Raw genomic sequence first — 24683 nt, forward strand, 5'->3', positions numbered from 1 at the left:
GCTCGACAGGCCGAACGGGAACTCATGCGCTCCGACTCATGCGGGATCTCTCACTCACACACACACACGCGCACGCACGCACGCACACACACCTCTGCATTATGGCATGGTTAGTCATTGTAAAAGTGCGGATTAGTCGCAGTTTCACAAAGTTGTTTTTATTTGCCATTTAGTATTGGGGTATTTTTGCCAGTCATAGACACTTAATTTCACAGTGCAACACAGTATGACAAACACTGACATTAGGGTCAAGACATTTTATGGGTGAGGTTAAAAGAATAATAATAATAAAAAAAAAAATCCATACAAAAAAATTAAAATAAAAAGTGCAAAAAAAAAAAAAACTTAACAGTCACTGAAAAATAGCATTATTTCAATTTCTTTTTTTTTTGCGTTAAGTGTGCGAATTTAAGTCCACTATGGAAATAAAAAAAAAAAAAATCATCAGCAGCAACAAAATAAAAATAATAATATGGACCAGTTTTAAAACATCATCACAATGAAACTGCCAATCACTGTTATACTTAAGATATCGATATGGCATCAAATGGATATCGAGTGTAGACAGACACGTACGCTCACACACACACTCACTCACACACACACACACATGCCTTCATTCACACACTTGGTCACAGTTAACAGGTGCCAAGGACATTGCGGTGGGAGTCAAGTTTCAGCTCGGTACCATATCAAAAACAATACATATTTCACACACCGTTAACACAGAATGCCGAAGTAAGGATTTACAAACTGCACATGCACACGAACGCACACACTCGCATCCACAGAAACTGCAAAGAGACAACTAAAGATGTGAATTTCTTTTTTTTTTTTTTTCTCCTTTGTAAGAGTTCCTCCCCCTCTGGTGAGAAAACAAATGTGTTAGCCCTAATCCTCCCTTCCTAGAGGAATGGTTTCTGTGAAGCCACAAGGAAAGACACTTGCTTTTTTTTTTTTTTTCTTCTTTTTCTGTTTAACTTTCTCTCCTTTTCAACTGATCAGGTAGAAAATGTGATAGGAACATGTCTGACAGATGGAAAGCTCTGTGAAGCAGCACTCTGGTCAAAATGATAGGTAGGAAACATAGATGAGGATATGGAGAATATCTTTACAGTTAAGAAGAATTCTGCGACTACAGATGAAGTAATTCTTATTGAATCCTAATCCCCGGAAAAAAAACAAAAAAAAAAAACAAAAAAGAGAAAGATATCACCCAGAAAAATGAACAGAGTTTATACACCTGTCGGTCTGTCCCTAACTACACGTAGCAGGTCTGAAGAAGTCGAAAGAATAGTGCCACCCACAGTCTGTTCCGTGTGCAGCATGTGCAAGTTTGTGTGTGCGAGTCTGTGTGCGACGGTCTGTGTGTCGGTCAAGCTAGCGGTTACTCGTAAGTAGAAGAATCCTATTAAATCTCTACGGTCCCAGCTCTCCAAGTCACAGACTCCTCTGAAGCTCTTTATCCCTGCCTCGTTACCGACGTCCCTCCCCTCTCAACGCTCCGTCTGCTGGTTTTTCTCGTTGCCTGCCTCTGTACTCAACCTGTTGCTCGCTCTGTCGCTCTCTCTCTCCCTCTCCCTCCCTCTCTCTCTCGTCCTCCTCTGTCCCTCGCTATCTGTCCCTACCAGTTAGTTTTTCTGTGTCGGGTCCCTGCCTAGTTAATCTAGAGGTGTCCCCCCTGTCCCTCCCTCCCTCCCGCCCACCCTCCCTCTATGGACAAACACATAGGGCGTGGGGGCCGTCCATCAAGGGGGAGCGGCCAGTAGCGTCCCTCTCCCTCCCCCCAGATCAGGGCAGTGCAATACACAGATGGATGAGTTTCCCATTCACCCTCCTCCTGCCGGCTCACCTGCGAGAACGGGAGAGGAAGTAAAGCCCGTTACTAATGAAGGAGTCTTCAATACGTCCGTGAACCGGGCCGTATGCGGGGGTTACCTCTTGGGTGGGTGTAGAGAGTCTAAACGCCATAGCAAGCTGCCAGTCTCTCCTTCAGCAGAGGGGGGAACTGCTCGGAAAACTGCTGCCAGTTCTCCTCCCCGACCTGCTCCTTAAAGCCATGCAGGATCTTTGGAGAGGCACAAAAAAAAAAAAAAAAGAAAAAAAACCTCGGCTGAGACATTATTGAAAATCATATTAATGGAGTGTATATACTGTGTGAACGGCTAAAAAAGGAGCGAGGAGAAGGAATCGGTACAACCTAATAACTTGCACCATTTCCCCATGAATTCATACTATCAATAGCTTTGCGTAACACTTTGGGATGTGTTAGGAGATAAAATATCACAAGTTTAAATAGATTTTTCTATTCAGACATTTTCTATAATACATTTAATGCAGACAAATTAAATTGCAGGACCGTAATACGACTTATAGTGGCGTCACTCGCAAAGAATTTCTAAAGATTTCATTATCAGGGACGAAGCAAAAGGGTGGGGTGGAATATATAAAATAACTCTAACCAAGACATACAGCTCTAACCGGTATCACTATGTTACAACACTGTATTCATTTTTATTTCAATCCTTTTTCAAGGTTAAAACCTTCACTTGAATGAAAAGACTTGTTCAAACTACAGCTGCTTTACACACCGATGGTGCAGTCAGTTCTTACTGAAGAGTGAAGGTTTCTGTGCACAGAAATTAAACAAAGTGGGAATATGTACAGCTTATATACTCAACATACAGCTGCAGCGAGGCAGCACAGATGTATAACAACAATCTCAACCTTCATCCAGCCTCAGGTTGCCTGAAACTGAATATATACCTAAAAATAAACCTATCACAGTGAACGCTTCGCCGTTTTCACAGATGAGCCTGATGTTTAATGTCTACAGCTCACCGTGCATCAGGAAAACCAGATCTGACCTAAAATGTGCAGGCTTAGCATTTCCCTGTTTCCCTGAGAGCTCTTTATGAGCTGAGGCGCTGCAGCGGCTTCTGCCGGTAACAGAACACTGAGACACTCTCTGCCGAGGTCTGGACGCCTCGCAGCGACTCGCAGCGGAGCGAGAGACTCGATTTAAATCAGGCGAACCGGCAGCGTCAGCGGAAACTCACCTTGTAGAACATTTCTCTCAGGTCGTCTTTGGGGTTCACCCAGGAGGCCACGGCGTCGCAGAAGAAGATGAAGTCCTGAACAGACCAAACAGTGAACAGTCCCGTCATGCCAGCAGCTTCGGCTTCCAGCCAGCGGGGGCGGAGTCTGCGGCGTCTCACCTGCACCACGCCTCCGGGGTTCACGCCGATCATCATGCAAATCCCCCGGAAGGCCGAGTCCTTCTCCTCGTTGTCTCGGATGTTTCGCAGAGACGTACACCTGAAGGACCAGAGCAGTGGAAAATAAGCTGCAGGCCAGCCGGCACTCATCCAAGCTAACAGCGAGGACTCAAGTGGCAAACATGAGTTAGCATGTTATTCATGGACTGACTCTGCTCTGCAGCAGAGTAAACCCTCACCAGGGTCGGATGAACTGTGGCAGCATGGGAGCGACCTCCTGGGGACACACGTAGCCCAGACGGCCGATAGTGATCGCTGGAACAGACCGAGAAGAGCGACGAGCGGTTAGTGTGTGACGGACAGCACGGCTCCATATCAGCAGGTGACGTGTTCTGTTCCAGTTCTGTTCCAGGCGAAGCTGCGAGCTCAGCAGAAAGCAGGGAGCGTGAGTGGAAGTGTGTTTACAAACCGGTGTTTTCTAGCAGGGTCTTCGGGGTGTTGGGTCGATTGATGATCTCGACCAGCTGGTTCAGGACCATCGCGATGTACGGCTGCATCTCCACTCCTGTCGGATCAGAACAAGACGGTGAGAAACAAGCTCCTCGCTCGGCCGGCAGAAGCCCTTCGCTCCGTCGCGCCGCCACTGACCCATCTGCATGCAGATCTCTCCGATGGCCCAGGTGGCGTTGTTGCAGACGGAGATGAACTCTGGGTTCAGGTTTGTCCCGAGGATTGGCATGAATTCAGCTGGAGGACGAACACAAGACCAACAAAAAGGAGACGGTGACTGATCCGTGTGTGCGCGCGTGTGTGTGTGTGTGTGTGTAAACACAGGAGAGCATGAGATAATTACCAATACATGGCTTCACATGAGGAAAGCAAGCCTTGGTCAGATCGCCCAGCAAGGCGAACGAGCTCTGCCTGACTTCCGGCATTGTGTCCTGAGACAACGACAGACAAAGAAAAATTACAACACACACGCAGACAAGCTGAGGATAAGCGCCAAACACAACTCTGCTGTTTCACCGACATCATTTTAGGTGATCAAACAGCGCCGAGCGCTAATCCTTATGGAAGTGCATTTACTGGAGCTCGTCGGCACTAAAAGCCACCCTGCTGTGCGCCGACTGAGCGCTTCATAAAAGGCAGCAGCAGTAGGAATTAGCAGAATTAAATAAAGCTCTACCAGAACTGTGGGGAGACCATAAAAGACCGAGGGAGGGCTTTCAGGACACAAAACTAGGATGACAATGAAGCGCTTGCATTATTTGAGGAGAAATCCTCATAAGTGGAAAAGATATTTAAAGGGAATGAAGAATGGAGACTGTGGAGGCAGCTTGGCTCATCGCGAACCTCAGGAACGACGTCTCTGATTCGACACTGACGACAGCATCTTTCCTCCCATCTAAGCCCTGACGCTCATTAAAAACTTGGCCTCGGTTTGCTTCCCGATATCATTGAGTGCGTTTCAGCTGAAGTATGAGTCGCTGGACTGACAGAAATTCCTCCTGCTGCTGTTTTCACATTTTAGAAAACAAATAATCAATGGAGGCGACTCTACTTCACTTACACTGTTATGAGAGTTCTGGTAAATAATATAAGGAGTGGATCGATACGCTCATAAAGTGTACACAATCCCAGACACACATTCTCACCTGCATGCACTGGAACAGCAGGGTCATTATATTACTGCGAGCCACCAGCGTGTCCACGTGTCCTCCCAGTCCTTCAGCCAAGCCGCTTAAAAGGTCCAGGGCCACTATCATGAAGTCTTTATCCGGAGCCTCATACTGGTCGGGCTGCTGACTGTACATCTGAGACACACACACACACACGCGCGCGCATAAAGAGTCATTTACGTAATTCAACATGCTGCTGCAAAGTCTGCATGAGCGCGAAGGAGAGAAAATTGAGTGTGAAGAGGAGCGTTAGTCCCACCATGGCCTGAGCCAGAGTCTTCTGCACCAGCGTGACGCAGCGCTGGTAGACGGGCTCGCAGTAGGGCAGGAAGCCGCTCTGCAGGGCTGTAGCAACCGACGACAGGCACTCCAGCAGCGGGAAGAGGTCTTTGTCCTCGTCCTTCAGCTCGTTCCACTTGGCTATCAGCGGCGGCATGAGCTTCTGAATGTACTCCTGAACACACACACACACGACAGACCGTTTCCTCGGCGTTAAAACATTTCACGAGAGCGAGCTGTGTATGGCGGTGTGTGTGTGTGTGTGTGTGAGATCGATGCGCTCACAGGCTGGTTGAGATGGTGTCCCACCGAGTCGGCCAGCGTTCCTATTGCGTCGTAGAGAATCAGCAGGTTCTTGTGTTGATACTTCCCAAAGGCGAAAACCAGAGTGTCCAGGATGAAGCTCAGGTAAGGCACCAGCTCCGTGCACGCCTCCTCCTCCAGCGTGGCGAACGCGCTGCACAGAAAACACACCGCTTGTTAGGGAGCTGCAGGAGGAGGAGGAGGAGGAGGAGGAGGGGGGGCATGAGAGGCAGAGGACGCACCTGCAGGCCGCCTCCTGCACCCTTTTGTTGCCGTCCAGGATGCGTTTGAGCAGCTCGGTCATGAGCGGCTTGAGGTGGGCGTCGGGGGGCTGGCTGACCACCCAGTGGGCGTAGCGGCTGAGGGTCCAGCAGGCGATTGAGCGGACCAAGGCTTTCTTGTCGCACAGGCACTGGATGAGGTGGGGGATGAGCTCAGGCAGGTAGGGTACCATGCCCTGCATGCAGCCTGGAAGGAGGGAAGGCTTCAACTCATTTTCCACATTAACCCCCCCCCACCAAATGTCAGAGTGAACCATTTTAAATGTTGTTGTGTACAGTACGGCATTCACTGCAAGTTTTTCTCAACTTCTATTTATCCCAGCAGTCCTAAAGACTCTTAGTTTGTGATGCAAAGATAAAAAAAATGTGTCATTATTTAGTGATCCGAGCCTCACCCTCTGCTATAGCCCCCAGCACGAGGATGCCCGACTCCTTGATGACCCAGTCAGGATGAAAGAGCAGCCCTTTGAGAAGGGGCAGGAGGTGGGGCAGCAACTCCTCACGGAACACGTTGGCGAGAACGTCCAGAGCGGCCGCGGAGCACTTCCCTGAAAAGGAGGAAGACACCGTAAGATCCTCGGCAAAATGGAAATACAACAAAACTACAAAGAAAAGGCATCAATAAAACATGTTAAATTATATTAAGTAGCAGCCAGAAATCAAAACATAATAAATAATAGCCCTCCAGTGTGCGTCAGCGCCAGATTTCCTGTTTCTACTTCTTATTTCAATACAATATGTTGCTTCTTAGACTTTTCGGATCCTTATCATTTGTAAAATAAAGCCGAGTGTGTGACATACGGAGGTTCCAGTCAGACAGCGTGTCGTCATCGTCGTCCTCGTCCTCGTCGATGTCCTCCCCCTCCTCGCCCTCCCCTCCCTCGTGCTGCAGAGTGACGGTGCGGGACTTGTGGAAACGAGGCTTGATGTCCTGTTCGCTATCTGGGATCGTCTCGTCCTCTTCGACGTCGCCCTGAGCGACACAGAGCCCAAGATGAGCGTCAAACAGAAAGAGGACAGTCGCACAGTGTGTGTGTGTGTGTGTGTGTGTGTGTGTGTGTGTGTGTGTGTGTAAAGAACATTAGATTTGTCTGGAGCCAGCTAACCTTCAGGAGTATAATGTCTATCTCAGAGTATTTCATCCCGTTCACCAAGATAGGGATCAGTCTGCAAAAAGTCACAGATAAACACGTTACTGAAATACAGAAATCAACATGTCCACAGGAAGCGGCGTTCTGGTCCACATGTGAAGACTTACTGAACCAGGTGTCCAGAGAGAGCCTCTTTACAGATGGGCTGCTCAGCCAGGGTCAGCCAAAACTCGCAGGCCTCCAGAGCCACGTTCTCGTCCGGGTCCTGCGTCCGCTGCAGCATGTACTGGAGACGCACGGCGACGGCGGATCGTGAGGAGGACAGACAAGGCGGCAACCGTGTGTTTTGACGGAGATCCCGGCTCCGCCCTCACCTGGATGATGCTGTGCATGTGCGGGATGAGGCGGTCAATGCGGACTTCCAGCAGCATGACGAGAGCCCTGCACACGTTCTTCCGCACTTCGCTGTCCTCGTCGCCGGCCAGGGCGAACAAGCTCTGGACAGAAGGCAGGGCGTTAAGAGACTGAGCGCTCAAGGAGAAACGAGACGCTACTGAAGGGGGCGATAAACTGGATTTAATAACGCAAATAATTTCAGATTTACTATTTAATCTAGTGGTCAAAGGGTTTGAAAAGTCAGGTTCCCTGGACCAGTGATCAGCAAGGTTTGCACAAAACAGAGCATCTAATAAAACATGATTTAATCTCCTCTCCATGCAGACTCTGCAGCATTAAATCTGAGTCTTTACTGTCAAACTAAGCTGAGCTTGGTGTCGGGCTGACCGGGAATGAGACATGAATTCTCTATACTCTTACTACAATTCGTGACAATCTGCTGATTAATTACTGCGAAGCAAATGTACACAAACTACGGGGAGCGCCATGATTAAAAATGGAGCTTGTGTGATGGTGTGACTGCAGACTTTCCCCGAAGCTGAGTAAGACTGATGGTGTGTTCTCTACAAATGTTTTTTTTTTTCTTCCTTTTTTTTGTTTTTCATCTGAGGTCAGCTGAGGTGCTCTCCATCTCAGCCGAGGCTGGGCGCCTCCACTACGAACCGCTGAGTGCAGTCCAGTCATGCTGAATAAAATTCCCTGCTCTGGCAAGCTGCCCGCTTGCACATCGTAACATTTCCTCCTCCAGGAGTGAATCGATGCATCTTGACAGTATTATGTACGGTGTTGTCCAGGCTGGTCAGGGAGAAACGTCTTGCTCATCCAGATTCTTCCAAGCACCATAAATGACTCTTCAGTTATATGAAGGGCGTGTTTATTCTTTTTTTTTTTTTTTTAAAGAACATCAGTCTAAAAACATGCATTGAGCACTGTATTAGTAGGGAAGAAATGCTAAATACAGGGAGTGAAACACAATGCATGAATTTCTGAGACGTTTCGAGCAACACGCAGACGAAATGTTAAACTTCTCACCTCAATGAAGGTGTCAATGTTATCCATCAGAGCCTGAGCTCGGCCAATGATAAACTGGTTCACACACGCTATGGCATGAGACCTGACGACGAGGAAAACGCAAGTGAGGAGAGGAGAAACCGATCATTAAGACAATCACAGAGATGAAACTCGTGATCAGCTGACCTGATCTTGGGGCTGCAGTGTTTAAAAAACTGGAGGAATTTGGGGATCATGATGTTGAGGGGTCTGTTCAGGGCGTCACTGTCCAACAGCTCTGAGGAATCCTCGCAGATTTTCTGCAGCGCTCCAAAAGAACCCTGAAATTTAACAGATGATTCTCATTTTTGCAGTTCCACAACAAAGCGTATCGGGACGCGTGTGCTGAGGTTTAAAGCCCGACCTCGCAGGTGTTGTAGTCCTCTGAGTTGAGCAGGTTACAGAGCTGAGGCAGCAGCTCCGGCCAGGTCTGCAGCTCTCCTTTAGAGGCTATAGTCGTGATCAGAATGCCTTTGCAAAAACAAAGAGGTAAGATGTTACTAATAAGTTAGGTCTTAAAGTAACACCTCAACTCATTCCATCACTGAAACATCTTGAAAATACAGCACTCACTCCCACACAACCGCATTACCTGCAAAATATTCAGCCACCTACATCAAAGTCTGACTCATGCTGGCTAGAAAATACAGCTAACTCTTTCCTTTTCTTTCTTTTTCCGTCTTCCCTCTCTCACTCAGACACCCACCGATCGTAGCTCTGATAAGTGGCGACGGGTCTCCGATGTTGTTGAGGCATTCTCGCTTGATGAAGTCAGCCACGTTGGGAGGGAAGTTCTGGTAGTGAGCCTTGACATTGTTCTTCAGAATCAGCCCGCTCAGAGAACGAGTGGGCTCGTCTTTAGAAGGGAGGCAAGCATGAGAATCAAGCACAGAATGTTGGGGGGAAAAAAAGGAGATCTGGTACAGCGATCTTCACAGGACAAGTCGTGTTAATCTCTAATGTCACACTTTAACGTACCTTCAGATTTGAGGCTCGTGAGAACAAAGATAAGATAGTTGTTGAAATCTGGAAACTGGTTAAGTTGCTCCAGTTTCTGCAGCATCTGTTAAGGATCTCAATCATTGGCAAATACGATCACAAACCTGCACACACACACACACACACATGCACACCTTGATCCTGTATCGCGTGCAGAGTGGATTTTCTGTACTGCAGTTTAGCAGATGCAAGCTGCACATTAACACCTAATATCGCTCCCACGGGGGAGGTAACATCTCACGCCTTTCCCTGTCACCCTCGTGCACAGCCAGATGTAAGGATACTTCCTGAACGGCTCTCTGCGTTGCAGTGTCTGGGGACTGGGAGTCCTTGAGGAGCTGAAGCACTTGCTGCAGACCCTGTTCATCTGGCTGCCACTCCATCCTGCAGGATAACACACTGAGTGAGGAGCTCCACCCGTGATCTCATAACCTACCGCACCTCTAAATTATATGTTTCCCCCAAAACAGAGAAAAGACAACAACATCACACGTGACTTTGAACTTCTACTTCTAAAATAAATATTGTATTGGTGGTAATTAACTATACAATCCAAACTAACAGCGCCGTGAAGGTATATATTTTAATCGGTTTTGTTTTTTGAACGTAAATCCCTTCAGTACAGTGGTAACAGAGTAGGGTGCAGATGCATTAGCGAAGTCTCCACAAAAACAACCATCTGCGGCCGGAGAAGTGTTTTTAACGGGAGGCCCAGACGGCATCACCGCAAGCGTCTGGCTCACTCGGCTAACGAGCTAGCTCAGCGTCGCCGCTTCGACCCGTAACTTCTCCACGGGCTGCGAAACCGAACAGCACCGCGGCTGCTCTGCCTCCACGCAGAGTCTTTCAACCCGTATTTACAATCAGCGAGAACGGCGTCAATTAATAAGAACAAGGGAGCAGCCGCAGAGCAAACCCGGCTGGAGGACTAGCGGCGCTAGTTAGCATCAGATTGAAAGTGCCGCGAAAGCTTTTTACCTGCTCGCTCCGGTGCGTTTAGGTCTAAATCTCCACAGACGACAGCGCAGCCACGCTGCAGAAAATCACATTAAATAAGCGGACTGCGAACCGGTCAGCTGAATTCACGCCTCAGATCTGGGGAGATCTCTGCCGCTGCTATGCTAGCTGGTCTGTGACAGAGATTGCATGCCTTGCAATCAAGCCGGTGATCGGTTTGATCCCGATCGGCTTCCGTAGTGTGGTCGCACTGAGGACACAACGTGAGGAAAATCTAAACAAGGAGAAGCGTGACTGATCAATACTGTTAACTTTCAGTTTGTCCAATTTTTTAAAAGTTTCTGTGGCTCCAGTAGTGATGGAAGTTCACACTTTGTATAATTCTGCTAAATTCTTGAATCGTGGATTTAATTTTGATCTGGTTTCTGTGACAAAGACTAAAATCAACACAGCATTTATTTCTGTCAGTAAGTTCAGTAATGCGTTTTGGGGATAGGCGTGCATAGTTGGCTGTTTGACAATCGTTCTAACCTTAAAATAGAAAATGTTTTATTTGATATATCTGCTGAAAGGTCAGTTCATGATTTGACCTTTGACACAATGTTATTGCCTGGAAAATCAGATCTACGCTAATATAAATGTGTTAGGCTAATGGATCTAACTTCAATGTACACACAGCATGTCAGGTGGGTGACGTTTCGAAATGTTTCCAATCTTTCTCATATTTCAAGATACTAACCAAATGCGCCGGTGAATCGACAGTGAATCGATCAAACCTGCGCTATCGATAGATTGTGACCATTGCATGTTAATTTTTATTAGCAAAGTGCACAAGTGCAAAGTTTGAGGTGGAAGTTAAAACTGCCCCATGCAGATTTGTCAAACACTAACTTTCAATATATATCTTCGTAGACTTATATCGTTCCAGCTTGAAGTGGAAAATAAATGCATTTTATACAACAGAATAAAACCTACAAAAAAGAAAATGACATAAGAAAAACGTGCAGATTTCTAATTTCATGTTGAATTGTAATAATTTTATCACAAAGTATGTCTCTGTGCAGCACCCTTATCCTCGTTCCGTGTGTATAATTTCTGACCACCAGATGGCGCCAGCCGTACTGTATATTGTGTGACCGACCTGACTGGAAGCGAACATGAGGCAAAAATCCAATTGAAATGTATTAATAGAAATACTTTTTAATTTTCAGGATGAAAGTGCATTTTTGTCTCAGAAATAAATTCAATGATCAGTCATTCAAAATATTTTTTTTTCATCTGTGACTGAATTTAAATGAAAAAGAAAATGACGTTTAAGATTTAACTTTAAAAACATGCCCCAGCAAATAGGTGGAAAATTCAATTTGAAATGTCATAATTTAAAATTAAAATACATTATCTAAAATATTTTGTAATTGTAATGTTATGGCTGCATGATTTGACTCATAATTAAAATTAACCATTAAAATCAGTCCTGTTACCAAACTCAAGAAAACATAAAAAAAAAAAAAATTAACATAACAGGACATTGCATTGCCACAACTGTGTATTGCCCATCTGAATTCCAATAAACCTGGCTCAGTTGTGCTATACATAATTCCGTTTGAGATATCTGTAACATCACCCCACCTAAGTCAAAATTGAATTACAGATATCTGTAATTTTACTTTTGGCTTGTCATAATGAAGTTATAGATATCTTTACCGAAAATTTTTACTAGCCATAATATAATTCCAAATTGTCACTCTGAAGTTATTGATACCTCCAATGTTATTTCCAGATAGTCAAGTTTCGCTATGAAATTTAGCTGTAATAAACTCTTTTTCTGTTTATTTTTTGCCTTTTAAACTTTGTTTTTAATGTCAAAAACACACAATAGTATTGAATAACTGCCAACTGTCAAAAAATGAAGTCATCTTGAGAAAATTGCAAGATGTATTTATTCATTGCACATTCTTCGCTGTTCTATCATTTTAAAAGAATCTAAATATATTCCATATATTTATAATTACAGTCATTAGAGGGTTTAATCTGTCAACAAAACTATGATGATTAAATCCAATCATGGAACAATCAAAGAACTATCAATATTATGGGCCTCACAGGTAGACTGTGACAGGATGCTTACATTATTTACTTTTATTCTTGAAAGCAACTGTAATCTTCTGTAATGTAGCTGTGTGCAGTGCCACCCACCACACTATAAATTAAGAATGTGCTCAGTGGTTGTATTCCACTGTCCTCCCACTGTCCCAAAACATGTACATGAAGTTATTTGTGACCCTAAATTTCCTATGGATGTGAATTTGTGTGTGAATAGTTGTCCGTGTCTGTATTTTTTTTCAGTCACTTCAAGCTGTGTGTAGGTACAACGCCAATTTATTTATGTTCAACTAATTAGATATTAGTTTTTTCCCTTAAATTGAAGCTTGGTTTCCCTGAAAATTTAACTCAGTTTAATGGTCGAGTTTTATCTTTGTACATTTCAAGACATATATTTTTAAATTTATGGTATAATAGCAGGTTTTACATAAAGGCCGTATTTTAGGGTAGACAGGTGACAAAACAATTCATAGTAAACTGATTTATTTGTTAGAGTTCCACTTCCTTAGTTTTGCAACACTTGTAAAACTGTTTACGAAGCATTGGTTAAGAAAAGAGGAAGTGATGGTCTGAACTATCCTCTTAGCATGTTTTCAAGAATGAGAAAGATGTTTTTCCCAACAACACCAAGCTTTATTAAACAAATATATCATTCCTTAATAATCATAGTTAGAACATAGTTTTAGTAGACATTCACATGAATTCATCAGGAGTCAACACAGAGACAGTGAGCTGGATGAAGTTTAAGAATTCTTCTTGTGAAGAAATCACATGTTAAAAGTGTAGAGCTTTTTATCTGAACAAGAAGGTGTCAGTTGAAGAAATGAGATTCAGCACAGAGAGCTGATTTCACTCTTGCTACAGCCCCACTTGCAGCAAGCATTAGACAGTCCGACCACCACATCGCGTCCTTTCCTGTCTGCACTCCGGAGAGCCTCCAGCACCTCGTCTAAGACTGGCGAGCGGGCAGGGCGGCTGAATCCTGCAGAAACAGATGCCACATCCAGCGATTGGTCACTCCATGCTTGGGATTCTGCAGGATGCTGCTCACTGGTAGAGAGTTGATAGAGAGGAGCTGTGTTCCACAGATCAAAAGCTTCTTCTCCCATAGCAGCTGATGAAAAAAAACGTACATCTCTGAGCATGGACTAAATAAAAACAGAAAGAAAACTGCATCCACAGTCTCAATCACACGGTCTTACCTGAGTCTCCTATGCTTCTCCTCCATCGAGAACCACCACAGGTAAAGATCACAGCTCGTATGAACTCTCTTCCACACAGTTTCACCCCATAAAAGGAAGGCTGACCCTCATTGGACCGCGCTTTGTCTGCCAGTGCCACTAACAGACACAAGGATAAGACGGCTGCCTTCCACATGGCGGGTGCAGAAAGGTGAAGACGGTATCTCAGAAGGTGAAGAGCGATTCAAGTGTCTCTGTGGCTTGTGTTTCTTCCTGGACATCTCACCTTATATAGGCTTCAGTATCTCAAAGCCCTCACCTGCACTTTTAGTCATTCCCGGAGATAAGACTGAGACCTTTCTGGGCAACAATGCACAGAGAGAAAAAGGAAAATTACAACTCAATAACAAATTATTCCAGAGGTGATGTCAACAGATCTCTTGGCAAATTAATCACCTGTGACCTTTTTGTTGCCCTTTCCGTCCCTGACATCAGTTAGTTTGTTCTGCATGTCACAATCTCTGTCCAGGTGTCCGCTGTGCCAAACACTGGATGGAGATCACTATCCACTCTTCCAAGGATGCACTGCAATCAGCCATTGGTAAGAACAAACAATACACGGAGAAGAGAGTCTACTAAATGTAACAGTGTCAAATCAGTTTGAACTTTTGAGAGTTTGTGAAAATATGATTCACTTCTCAGGTGGGCTGACTTCTCAAAATCAAAGGTAGCCTATTTGACTCACACAGCATTGGTTGAAAAGAGACATTCAACCTTCAGTAGCTGCCTTATGCCTTATGCTTCAGTAGAAAACAATTTGCCACGATTATTCAAACACCCTAAATTTGGACAGTCAATGTCAAGTAGATGAAGGGCCCAACTTTGGAAAATGATTTGGTTTAAGAAATTGTGGGTCGACATCAATCAGTCTTTTGCAGAGAAACTGAAAAGCATGAGTGTTCTCAAGGTTTTACTGCAGGATGAAATCATACACAGATTGATGCCATAGACGAATATGAGGTGTTTGTCCTTTTTCAAGGTCTGTTTCTGTACATGGGATTTGCTTATTTTATCCAGAACTGAATATAATACAATAAAACAGAACAGAAGAGAACATGCATTTTGCTGTTGTTATTGCCCTTTTAGAATGATATAATATATGACAGGTCACACGACAATGTAAATTGACAAAAGAAAACTATCTATCTATCTATCTATCTATCTATCTATCTATCTATCTATCTATCTATCTATCTATCTATCTGTCAAAAAGTAACAAGTGATCATCTGACGTTGCACACCGGAGAAAGTGACTGACAGACGCCGCCCACCAATCAACAGTCGACTATTTCTCTGACGTCACAACCAGCTTCCTACTTATCCAATCACCGTATAGTACCGGGCGGTGCCACGGCGGGAGGGTAGCAACAGTTGCCCCGGTGAAGGCTAGGCGCCATAGTCACGGTAGTCCTGGCGACAAGAGCCAAGCAACGGGAGTCAACAACAACAACCTAAATCTAAAGAAAACAAAACTTTTAACGACTTAAAGGGACGATACAGGGATAAAAAGGTAACACGTTAAATGTATAATTCTTCCCGTGTGTTTTTTTGTAAATTACGTGCGTGCATGTGGTTATAAAATCGTGAGCGGTAACGTGAAATCGGTCGAGCGTGTCCTCGATGAAAGTGGTTGCTAGCTTCTTTCCAAACGCAGACCGTTGTTATGGCGATGTCAGATCTTTGATAAGAACACAAGATGGCGGGTGTGCTGTAGTGTCCAACAGACTTTTAAAAGCTGCCTTTCCCGAATGTCCAGTTTGTTTAGTAGAGTTTCGATCACTACTGAAACTACGCCAAGGCGTGATTGAGAGCCTGGCTGAAGATTGATTGACGATCCGAGCCGAGCAGCTAGCGACGAGCTAGCTTCCTTTTAACGTGATTTATCGACGCGAGCTGCTAGCGGAGGAAGCTATTACTTTTCCTCAACTCACTTTTCAACCAATCTGAAAGTGATAGTGAGAGTAACGCACAAGAAACTACTGCCATCGACGGGGATTATTTGAGTTTAAACGTCGAGGTTGAAGTACAGTGTGTTTTGTGGTGTTTTCGTGACTTTGAAAAAGTTTTCGTGCTGACATTGGCTGCGCACGGTGCCGGATGACTGCCTGTGTCTCGGCTTGTTGCCGTGTTGCTGTACACAGGAGTGGCTTATCGTCCGGGAGGATGGCCTGGTCCTGACTGACAGTTCCTCTAATGATTGCCATGAGGTTTTACTTTCCACATTGCGAAAGCCGTGGCTGTATGCGGCCACATGCTTTCCTATTTAAAGTCAGTGATTTGGAGTCGTAACAACAGTATTTCCATCACTTTCAGAGTAGTGAGGACTGTTGCAAAAAAGAAAAAGAAAAAAAGTGTGTTATACAAGAGAGGAATAAAAAGCTGTCGTCTGTAATCACAGGACAGGACATAGCCATTGTGCAAAAAAATGTATGCATTGTGTCCTCGTCATTTCTGTTTCATTAAAAAACAAAGGTTTCAGGGGGTTTCGTGTCTGGATTGCTATGGCTTTGTGAGAAGGTGTTGTGAATGCACGAATGCACCAGATTCAATGAATTTATGCAATTTGAAATATTATGATCCCATCCACTTAATTCCATTCTGAACTTTTATTTATTAATTTTGTATAGAATAAAAAAGAAAGTTAACTATAAGATTAAAAAGGATAAAATTAAATAAGTATTTCAAAATAATATGTGCAGGTATTACAGTGATAAGTAGAAGCATAGAAAGGATGAAACGAACAGAAAACACAGCAAACACTATTTATAGAGAGGCGTTATAGAGTCTTATGACCACAGGAAGGAAGGATCTCTTGTGGCGCTCTGTATTGTACCTGGGTGGTATTAGGTATTATGTTGTTTGTGCTGTGAGTACACTAAAGTCTGGAGACTACTAGTGTCAGATCAAAAACTTCCTTTTGAAGATTATGCCGCGCACACACACACACAGGACAAACAGAGCACATTCAGTGCAAGTATTAAAACCGTGAGCAGACAGGAGATGGTAACAGTGTGTTTTGGTATGTTTGAAGCACTTCCATGCCTAATGAAGGCTCTTTTCTTATCCACAGAAGTATTGCCTCAAAGCATTGGTTGCCATGGCAACTTCTGGCTACACGGAGGACCTTCAGCCTCAGCAGGCCAACGCAGTAACCATAGCAACATCGGCTACCGCCACACCCTCATCCACAAAGGGCGCACACTTCCTGTCAGAGATCCCTCCAACGTCTGGATCAGCCAGCCAATCGTCCGCCGCCGCTAAAACAGGACAGGACGCACTTTGTTCTCAAGCTCCCCCTACCCAAGCCCAAAGCCAGAAGGCCGTGGTTCTGACCACCCCCACACCACACTACGTCGGCCCTGACATCCAGCACTCTGTTGTCCAGAAGAGTAATGGCCAAAGCAGCTCGCCGCAGTACATCATAGTGACAGTTACAGGTGAGACACTGAGGTCGGGCAGGGGGAGGAAGACTGGCACATTCCTACATAGAGCGTACCTCACACACTTTCTAGTTCACATAGGCAGCAGAAGAACATGATATGGCTTGCAGTCTAAGCCAGTCAGATATTACAATGTCAACAGGGTCCTGGCTAGAAAATAAAGGGGGAAAAAAAGAAGAAAGAAAAGGGAAAATAAAAAAAAAAGCCGTCTCAATAGATTTTAGTTGAAGAGTTTAATTGAGGCAGCACTATTGGAAAATATTTGGCTGAAAATAGTGGCTTGGAGGACAGTTGTTCATGTTTTGTCCTAATTGTAAGATAAACTAAATCAATCACCTGACTGCGAATGGAAGATATGTTGCTAAAAAAACACTGGGGTGTTTGTGCAGTTTTTAGAAATACTAGAAAAACTAACAACTCATTCTAAATTAGCACAGAAATTTCTCCTATTTTATAGTATTTCATTCAATTTACCATTGTTAGTTTAGTATGAGTATTTGTAGGTGTGTAACTGTTTTACTATGAAAGCTTGAGAAATGAAATTGAACCTTCACTCTTCGAATGAAATCTGTCATTTTTGTTAATAGATATACCATTTTACTATAAACAATTACTTTCAGACAGAAATCCATCATAAAATGACATTTGTAATCACTTTAGTTTGTTCATGTGCTGAACTTTGCACATTGAAATGTAAACAGTGGGACTGAGAAAAGAGGCTTGTCCATCCATAGAAAATTATTCAACTGCACCGCCAGGTTACTTCTCATCACGTTTACGTTGATGTTTGGTGTTTTTTCAGTCATGATCCTCAGATTGCTGTTTACAGGTTTCCCACCATGCTGGGTTGCATGCCATCTTCAAACTGCTCCCTGATTAGAGTGATTGACTGAAGAGCAGCAGGGGGTCTGAATCTGTCGAGGATTGGAGATAAATCATTGATGGGTGGTGCATCCACCACGAGTACAAACTGCTGGTGAAGCAGGCTGCTTCGCGGCACCGTCTTAAACATCAGAGCAACAAGAGCTGATGGCTGTAGCTTCACTTCTCTGCCCGTTTTCTGCTTTTATTGCTGTAAATTGATTCCTGTTTTGAGCTGTTAGTTTGCTCAGCCGTGTCCCTCTGATATGAGATTTGATTGATTACAAATATTTTTTTTTTCAAAAAGTATTCCACGTTGTAAAGATGTTAACAAAAAAATCAGTTACTATAATGAAATCTAAATGTTAACCTCAGGGAATAGGAGGGAATTGCCCCCTACCAGCACCTTTCTGTATCTTTATTTTGGGTGCATCTATTCGTAGATCATTTTTCCTGCCAGTATCAAGTAACACTGTGCACTTTCACCCAGAGTGGAACAGGCCCGGAGCGGCTTCTCTCCTCGTCTCTGACTGCACCCGCCTGGTGTGCACTGCTTTGCCTAAAGTCTGCTGTCATCTGTGGCGCACAGAGCAAGAGCGCAGTGTTACAGGACAACTTTGTCTGGACTTCCAGTGAATCAGTAAATTAGGAACCTACGTTGTGTTCAGTTCATGTAATTCACATATTATACATTCAATGCATACAGACTGGAGTACAAGACTTTGATCTCATCCTGTCGTCCCCTCTAACAAAGCGTATTTACTGAAATGCATTTAATTGAATATAGAAATACCGAATATAAATACTTCAACTTATATGTTCAGATATTTTCAGTGTACGGCCCCGGTTGAAGTAGTAACAGTGGAGTGGAAGCAGGACATGAAAAATATTTTCTCACCTAAAGGATACATAAAGGGACTGTTCCCCTCTTCTCTGCCCTCCCACCGTTATCGGCCCACCTGTATCTTTCATTTCCTCTCTCATCTGATCTGCATGTTTACAAGATGGAGGGATTTCTCGCTCCATCTGGGGAGATTAGCTGTCCAAGGCTGTTCCTTTTGCATGCTCAATAAAAGAACGAAAGGGGCAGCCGCAACCTTCCTCATCCTCACTATTAGTCAAGTACGAGAGAAACATATCCGCAGGATGTTCTGCGGTGGCTGTTATTACGATTTGGGAGCAGTGTGTCGTGAGTACCAAACCGGCAGTGATGGCCGCTGGTTCATGAGACTTTCTTTGATACTCAGATGAGTCCTCTCCCGTGTGTCATCCACAGAGGGCTCGGTTCACTCCAACGACAGTCTGTCAGACTCCAGCCCGCCTGCCCCCGGCATCCCCACCCAGGTGGTCCAACCCGTGCAAAACACCACTCAGGTAAGACGCACGCAAGTACAGAAACTTCCCAAACCGAGCCATCCACGCCGGCTGGAGCGCTGATCAGCCGCGCTGTGGCTCCTTCACCAGCAGAGGTCCGTGTTGCAGGCAGCCAAGAGGATTCAGACCAGCCACATCAACAACCTGCCATCTGTTCATATTGACCAGGAGGTAAACAAAACACATTTTGTTTTGTTTTCGTATGACATGAAGTAAAATGCAAAAATTTCCAAATTGCTTAAAAAAAGGGAAAAAAATTACATATCCTCTTTCTTTCTTTTTTTCTGAAATGCAGGTGGAGCACGTGTACAGCGGGCAGGTTCAGTATGTGGACGGAGCCACAGACACCACTTTCACCAGCTCCTCCATGTAAGAGAGGAGGGGATTTGTCTGGCATGTTGTGTGTTCTGTCAATCCGATCACACACAGTCACACCTGAACTTCAAATCTCTTTTCCTTGTCCAGTCGATCGAGCAGCTACCCCTTCTCCGACTCGCCGCTCTACTCCCAGACCCCCCCCGCCTCCTCCTCCACCTTCTACGAGGCCACGGCCAGCTCCAGCGAGTCGGACATCACCGGATCTGTCACCTCGCTGCCCGTCGCAGTGGCAACGGCCGGAGCCAACAGCGGGGCGGGAGCCGCCGCTGGAGGAGGCTACGTCATCCCGGGGGGGTATGTCCTAGGAGGAGGGGCAGGAGGGGCAGGGCAGAGTTACTCCAGCCCAAACTCGCGAGCGCCACCTGCAACTGTGAGTAAACACGCCGAAATGCGAGTACCAGTGTAAAGATGACGGAAGAGGTCATTCTGGAACGGTCCCCTCTCGCAGGTGCAGTGGCTTTGTGATAACTATGAGGGGGCCGAGGGGGTGAGTTTACCGCGCTGCACCCTCTACTACCACTACCTGCTGCACTGCCAGGAGCAGAAACTGGAGCCCGTCAACGCCGCGTCCTTTGGAAAACTCATCAGATCCGTCTTCATGGGACTTCGCACACGCAGATTAGGAACCAGGTACATAACACGCACAAACACAAAAACACACACACACATCGTGTATCTACACAGTATTTTAAGATCTTTTCTTGTTTGTGTTTCAGAGGAAACTCTAAGTACCATTACTACGGCCTGAGGATCAAGTCCGGCTCTCCTCTGCTCAGACTGATGGACGAGCAGCAGCACATGGCCATGAGGCAGCAGCCGTTCTCACAGAAAAACAGGTATCAGCGTGAGAATATGTCACTCCAGCAGTTATCCTCTCCAAATATAACCCGATTTAAACTGTTATAATATTTCATCCAAAAATGCTCAATTTATTCACTGGAATGCGTCTTCAGTTCTGTTCCATTTGGCTTCTCAGCCACGACTAAAATACGATACAGAGCAGGGCGTCACACGCTTTGGCTTCTGATTTGGACCAGACCAGTGAAGAGAGAGGCCAATGAAGCCAAATGCCAACAAATCTTCATTTCCTCCCGGCTGCTTTTGGCCTGAAAGCTGCATGTTGGACCCCCGCATTTGCAGCTCTCACCTTGAACTGTGTTCACCGTGAACCTGAACGATGCACGCTGTCCCCGCCAGGATAAAGCCGGTCCAGAAGTCGCCGGCCATCACCAACGGGACGTCCGGCGGGGCGGGTCAGCAGCAGTCGGGAGCGCTCTGTGACATTTCCGCCCAGGTGCAACAGTACCAGCAGTTCCTGGGTGAGGAAAACCTGCAGTCTGCGTAACGTCTCAGTGGAAAGTCCACAGCTTTTAGCTCTCAGCAAAAAAAAAACTACATCAGCAAACAGGAAATAATCTGTTTTACTGTGTCCAGATTAATATATTTCAATTCAGTCAGACATCTGCAGCTGATCTGTGTGTCTCTTCTCTTTGTTCTTTGGCGTATTGTGTTCTGTGCAGAGGCATCAAGGCCACTGCCAGAGTTTGTGGACATTGATCTGCAAGATCGACCACTCCCTGAAGGGATTGCTTTGGAACATCTCAAGGCCTTCCAGATGCTTTACAGAGAACACTGTGAGGTGGGCCGCTGGAAAACAGCTATTTCCACTTTATTTTGTCACCTACCAAGTTAGTTTTTGCTTTTCTTTCTCAGCCAAAAGTTATGTGTTGTTTGAGGAGAGGCACCGTCTAATGACTTACAGAACCTACAGTTAAAAAAAAACTATTTTTTTAGCCATCTTGAAAACAAACGGGTAAGATGCCATGAAAAGTAAACTCACTCACACCATGTCACATCTGGTCCTCGCAGGCCATTCTGGACGTGATGGTCAACCTCCAGTTCACTCTTGTGGAGACATTATGGAAGTCCTTCTGGAGGTTCAGCCAGAACAACGACTCAGAGTCACTCAATCTGTAAGTATCACAACGGCGTGATCCAGTCTGGTCCACTGCTGTAGCTGAAGGCGAATGCTCGGTCACCGCCGCCTCTCCTGCGGTCTCCTCAGGCACAACGAGTCCGAAAAGCGTCTGCCCAAATCGTGCCTGGTGTTGCTGTGTAAGTTCGATCCGGTGCTCCGCTGGACGAGAGAGTGCGACAACCTGCTGTACCAGACCCTGGTGGAGAGCCTCATCCCTGATGTTCTGAGACCCATCCCCAGTAAGTCCGGGAGACCTCAGCGGAGGCAGCCCCCTTCATTTGATTGATTGCATTCTTTATGTCAGAAGTGTGTATTGCCATTCAAGTTGTAAAAGTGCTCCAGCGTAGAGGCTTTCATGAAAACCAGTGAATCAAAGTCAGTGACTAAAACAGGCATTTCATTTAGAAATTTAAATATAGAGAATTGAGGAAACGCATCTTGAACTTTGTGGGTTGTGAATCTTTGAAGCATGTGCTCGTCCTCCTCCTCTCCGGCATCAGGTGCCTTAACTCAGGCCATCCGCAACTTCGCCAAGAGTCTGGAGAGCTGGCTGACCGGCGCCATGATGAACATCCCAGAGGAGATGGTTCGCATCAAGGTATCTACTGATCGACCAGCCTCTGTCTGTCATCACCTTTTCATTTCTGAATACATGCAACCTTTTTCTGTCTGGTTAGTGCAGCAATGACACTGAATGTGGAAAAACCAGAAAATCGCAGCATCCAGAGGGAGTTCTGCACACCGAATGTACCAGACTGTCACTGGTGTTTCAGTGCTGTCCTCCTCCTCTGATTAGAGTCTGAAATATGAAGCGGCTCGCTCACAAAGCCTCATCCTGTGCTTCTGCCTGTGCGCTCCGTCCAGGTGGTGTGCATTTGCTCCTTCTCCCAGACGCTGCGCCGCTACACCAGCCTGAACCATCTGGCCCAGGCCGCCCGCGCCGTCCTGCAGAACTCGGCTCAGATCAATCAGATGCTCTCTGACCTCAATCGCGTTGATTTCACCAACGTGCAGGTCTGACACCGCCGTTCTGTATGTCGTCGCTGCTGCTTTAGGTGAAATAAAGGAAAAACGAGCGCGTTTCCCCTACAGGAGCAGGCATCCTGGGTGTGTCAGTGTGACGACCGCATGGTGCAGAGGCTGGAGCAGGACTTCAAGACCACCCTGCAGCAGCAGAACTCTCTGGAGCAGTGGGCTACCTGGCTGGACAGCGTGGTCTCCCAGGTCCTGAAGCCCTACGAGCAAAACCCCGTGGCTCTTCCCAAGGCCGCCAAGGTCTTCCTGCTCAACTGGTCCTTCTACAGGTGAGCAAGAAGCACAAACACAGTCTCGTGTTGAAGGTGCATTTTAAATCTTCCCTTCGCCCCGTGTTCAGCTCCATGGTGATCCGGGACCTGACCCTGCGCAGCGCTGCCAGTTTCGGCTCCTTCCACCTGATCCGCCTGCTGTACGATGAGTACATGTACTACCTGATAGAGCACAGGGTGGCCCAGGCCAAGGGAGAGACGCCCATCGCCGTCATGGGAGAGGTTGGTGACACACACACACACACACACACACACACACACACACACACACACACACACACACACACACAGGACCAGTTTCCATTTGATTCATCACTGGAACAAAACTGCTCCAAGTTAATCAACATATAGACATTTTACACAGTCATGTTAGTTTATTTGGTTTAATTTTTCTCTATAAAATCAACAGTTGAGGTTCAAACGCACACATTGAGCAGTGAGGTGATGACAAGGACTTTGATTGTTGCACCATAATTTGCACACTGCTGTTTGTTAATACTTTTTTTTTTCGTAGGCTCTAATTTTTTCTGTAATCAAAATCACTACATTAACAGTGTTGGCATTTGATCATTTCAGTTTCTGATGCTCCCTCTTCTCTCTGTGTTGCAGTTTGCGAGCACGGTCAAGAGCAGAAACTCTCCAGATCTGGACAAAGGTCAGTTCAGCTCTCCTTCCAGCGTTTGTCCCGTTTACATTTCATTGTCACTCGATCAGTCAATCACACGACTTCTCATCGCCGCTTCATCAGAAGAAGAGGAGGACGACGACGACGAGGACAGCGAGGACGACGGCGGCGGCGGCGGCGACCTGGTGGTGCAGTCCAGCTCCCTGAGCGCAGTGGACGAGAAGGACGTGCTGGAGCCGCCCGCCAAGCAGCCCCGGACCAGTCTGAACCTGCACCCCCTGAGCGAGACCCACAGCACGCCGCCGTAGCCCGTCGGCGCGCCTCCGATCTCATTTCAGCGCCACATCGCCGCCGTTCACGGCCATTCTTTCATCCTCTGTATACTTTTGAACCATGTGTCGTCAACTGTTGGTGAAGTAACGTTAACTTTGTGTTGCCATTGACCCCTCCCTGTCTGCCTTCAGTTGATCAGTTACCCCCCCCCCTCGTCCTCTGTGCCTTCCCCGTCCTCTCAGTGGCCGCTCCTGAATTATGTATACTGTATAACCTTGATTCTCTCCTTCCCCGCCTTAATCACTGACCTGAGTGCTGTGGAGAGACGATCGCGTTCTTCATTTCCATCAAAGATCATTGCTTTAAATTCAAAGACTATGCAGGGGAGCTGGACTTCAGTGAAAATCTCTAATTCGTGTTGAGTAGCATCTAGAAAAACGCTGCACCATGATTTCTGATGGGACTGATGAATGATTGACAGCTATTTGCGGATGCCATATTTGACTTTTTTTTTTTTGTATTTTCTTATTGATTTGGCCAATCTACTTGATACTATGTGCCTTTGAGAGATTTCCAGCCTGAATGAAGCTTCTGTTCTATATATTCTGTATCGTTGGATCAATAAATGAAGGTCCTGTGAAGTAGTCTTGGTGTTGGTCATGAACTATATTTCTTCATCGCCACCACTCTTCTCGCCCACGTAAAATCACACAGATGGGGTGAAACGCCGGTGGAGCGCAGCTCAAGGCCAAGCCCTGCTCATCAGCCACACATACTGTGCTGTTTCCATGGCAACCTCCGCACTAACTCTGTGCCAGCTCAGAGTTTTTAAGAGATGTTTATATTTTCC

At 45.8% G+C, this 24683-nt stretch overlaps 3 protein-coding genes across 4 annotated transcripts; 1 reads left to right on the plus strand and 2 right to left on the minus strand.

Moving 5' to 3' along the window:
* Positions 1 to 1713: 1713 nt before the first annotated feature.
* LOC115390841 (transportin-2) lies at positions 1714 to 10463 on the minus strand. Its single transcript, XM_030094863.1, has 24 exons — positions 10275 to 10463; positions 9581 to 9680; positions 9276 to 9351; positions 9004 to 9153; positions 8662 to 8768; positions 8445 to 8578; positions 8280 to 8361; positions 7226 to 7348; positions 7019 to 7137; positions 6867 to 6927; positions 6562 to 6733; positions 6156 to 6308; positions 5722 to 5947; positions 5462 to 5633; positions 5157 to 5351; positions 4874 to 5032; positions 4072 to 4159; positions 3867 to 3965; positions 3688 to 3783; positions 3458 to 3533; positions 3219 to 3318; positions 3060 to 3134; positions 1939 to 2068; positions 1714 to 1852 (listed from the first exon to the last, which is right to left on the minus strand). The coding sequence occupies exons 2-23, from the start codon at positions 9677 to 9679 to the stop codon at positions 1961 to 1963; spliced, it is 2670 nt and encodes an 889-aa protein (XP_029950723.1). The 5' UTR covers position 9680; positions 10275 to 10463; the 3' UTR covers positions 1714 to 1852; positions 1939 to 1960.
* Positions 10464 to 12986: 2523 nt separating this feature from the next.
* LOC115390912 (relaxin-3-like) lies at positions 12987 to 13743 on the minus strand. Its single transcript, XM_030094958.1, has 2 exons — positions 13559 to 13743; positions 12987 to 13470 (listed from the first exon to the last, which is right to left on the minus strand). Exons 1-2 carry the CDS (start codon positions 13731 to 13733, stop codon positions 13187 to 13189), a joined length of 459 nt encoding a protein of 152 aa, XP_029950818.1. The 5' UTR covers positions 13734 to 13743; the 3' UTR covers positions 12987 to 13186.
* Positions 13744 to 14978: 1235 nt separating this feature from the next.
* Positions 14979 to 24493, plus strand: LOC115390842 (MHC class II regulatory factor RFX1-like). Of its 2 annotated transcripts, none has more exons than XM_030094865.1 (18): positions 14979 to 15107; positions 16668 to 17034; positions 19175 to 19272; positions 19363 to 19443; positions 19568 to 19641; positions 19738 to 20020; positions 20099 to 20280; positions 20367 to 20486; positions 20848 to 20969; positions 21171 to 21289; positions 21520 to 21623; positions 21716 to 21867; positions 22129 to 22226; positions 22493 to 22642; positions 22721 to 22932; positions 23004 to 23157; positions 23545 to 23590; positions 23684 to 24493. In XM_030094865.1, the coding sequence occupies exons 2-18, from the start codon at positions 16695 to 16697 to the stop codon at positions 23866 to 23868; spliced, it is 2520 nt and encodes an 839-aa protein (XP_029950725.1). In that variant the 5' UTR covers positions 14979 to 15107; positions 16668 to 16694; the 3' UTR covers positions 23869 to 24493. The 2 variants fall into 2 exon arrangements, with proteins under 2 accessions (XP_029950725.1, XP_029950726.1); XM_030094866.1 differs by having other exon boundaries at positions 19366 to 19443.
* Positions 24494 to 24683: the final 190 nt, after the last annotated feature.

Source organism: Salarias fasciatus, chromosome 6 (genome assembly GCF_902148845.1).
Source record: "Salarias fasciatus chromosome 6, fSalaFa1.1, whole genome shotgun sequence".
NCBI lineage: Eukaryota > Metazoa > Chordata > Actinopteri > Blenniiformes > Blenniidae > Salarias > Salarias fasciatus.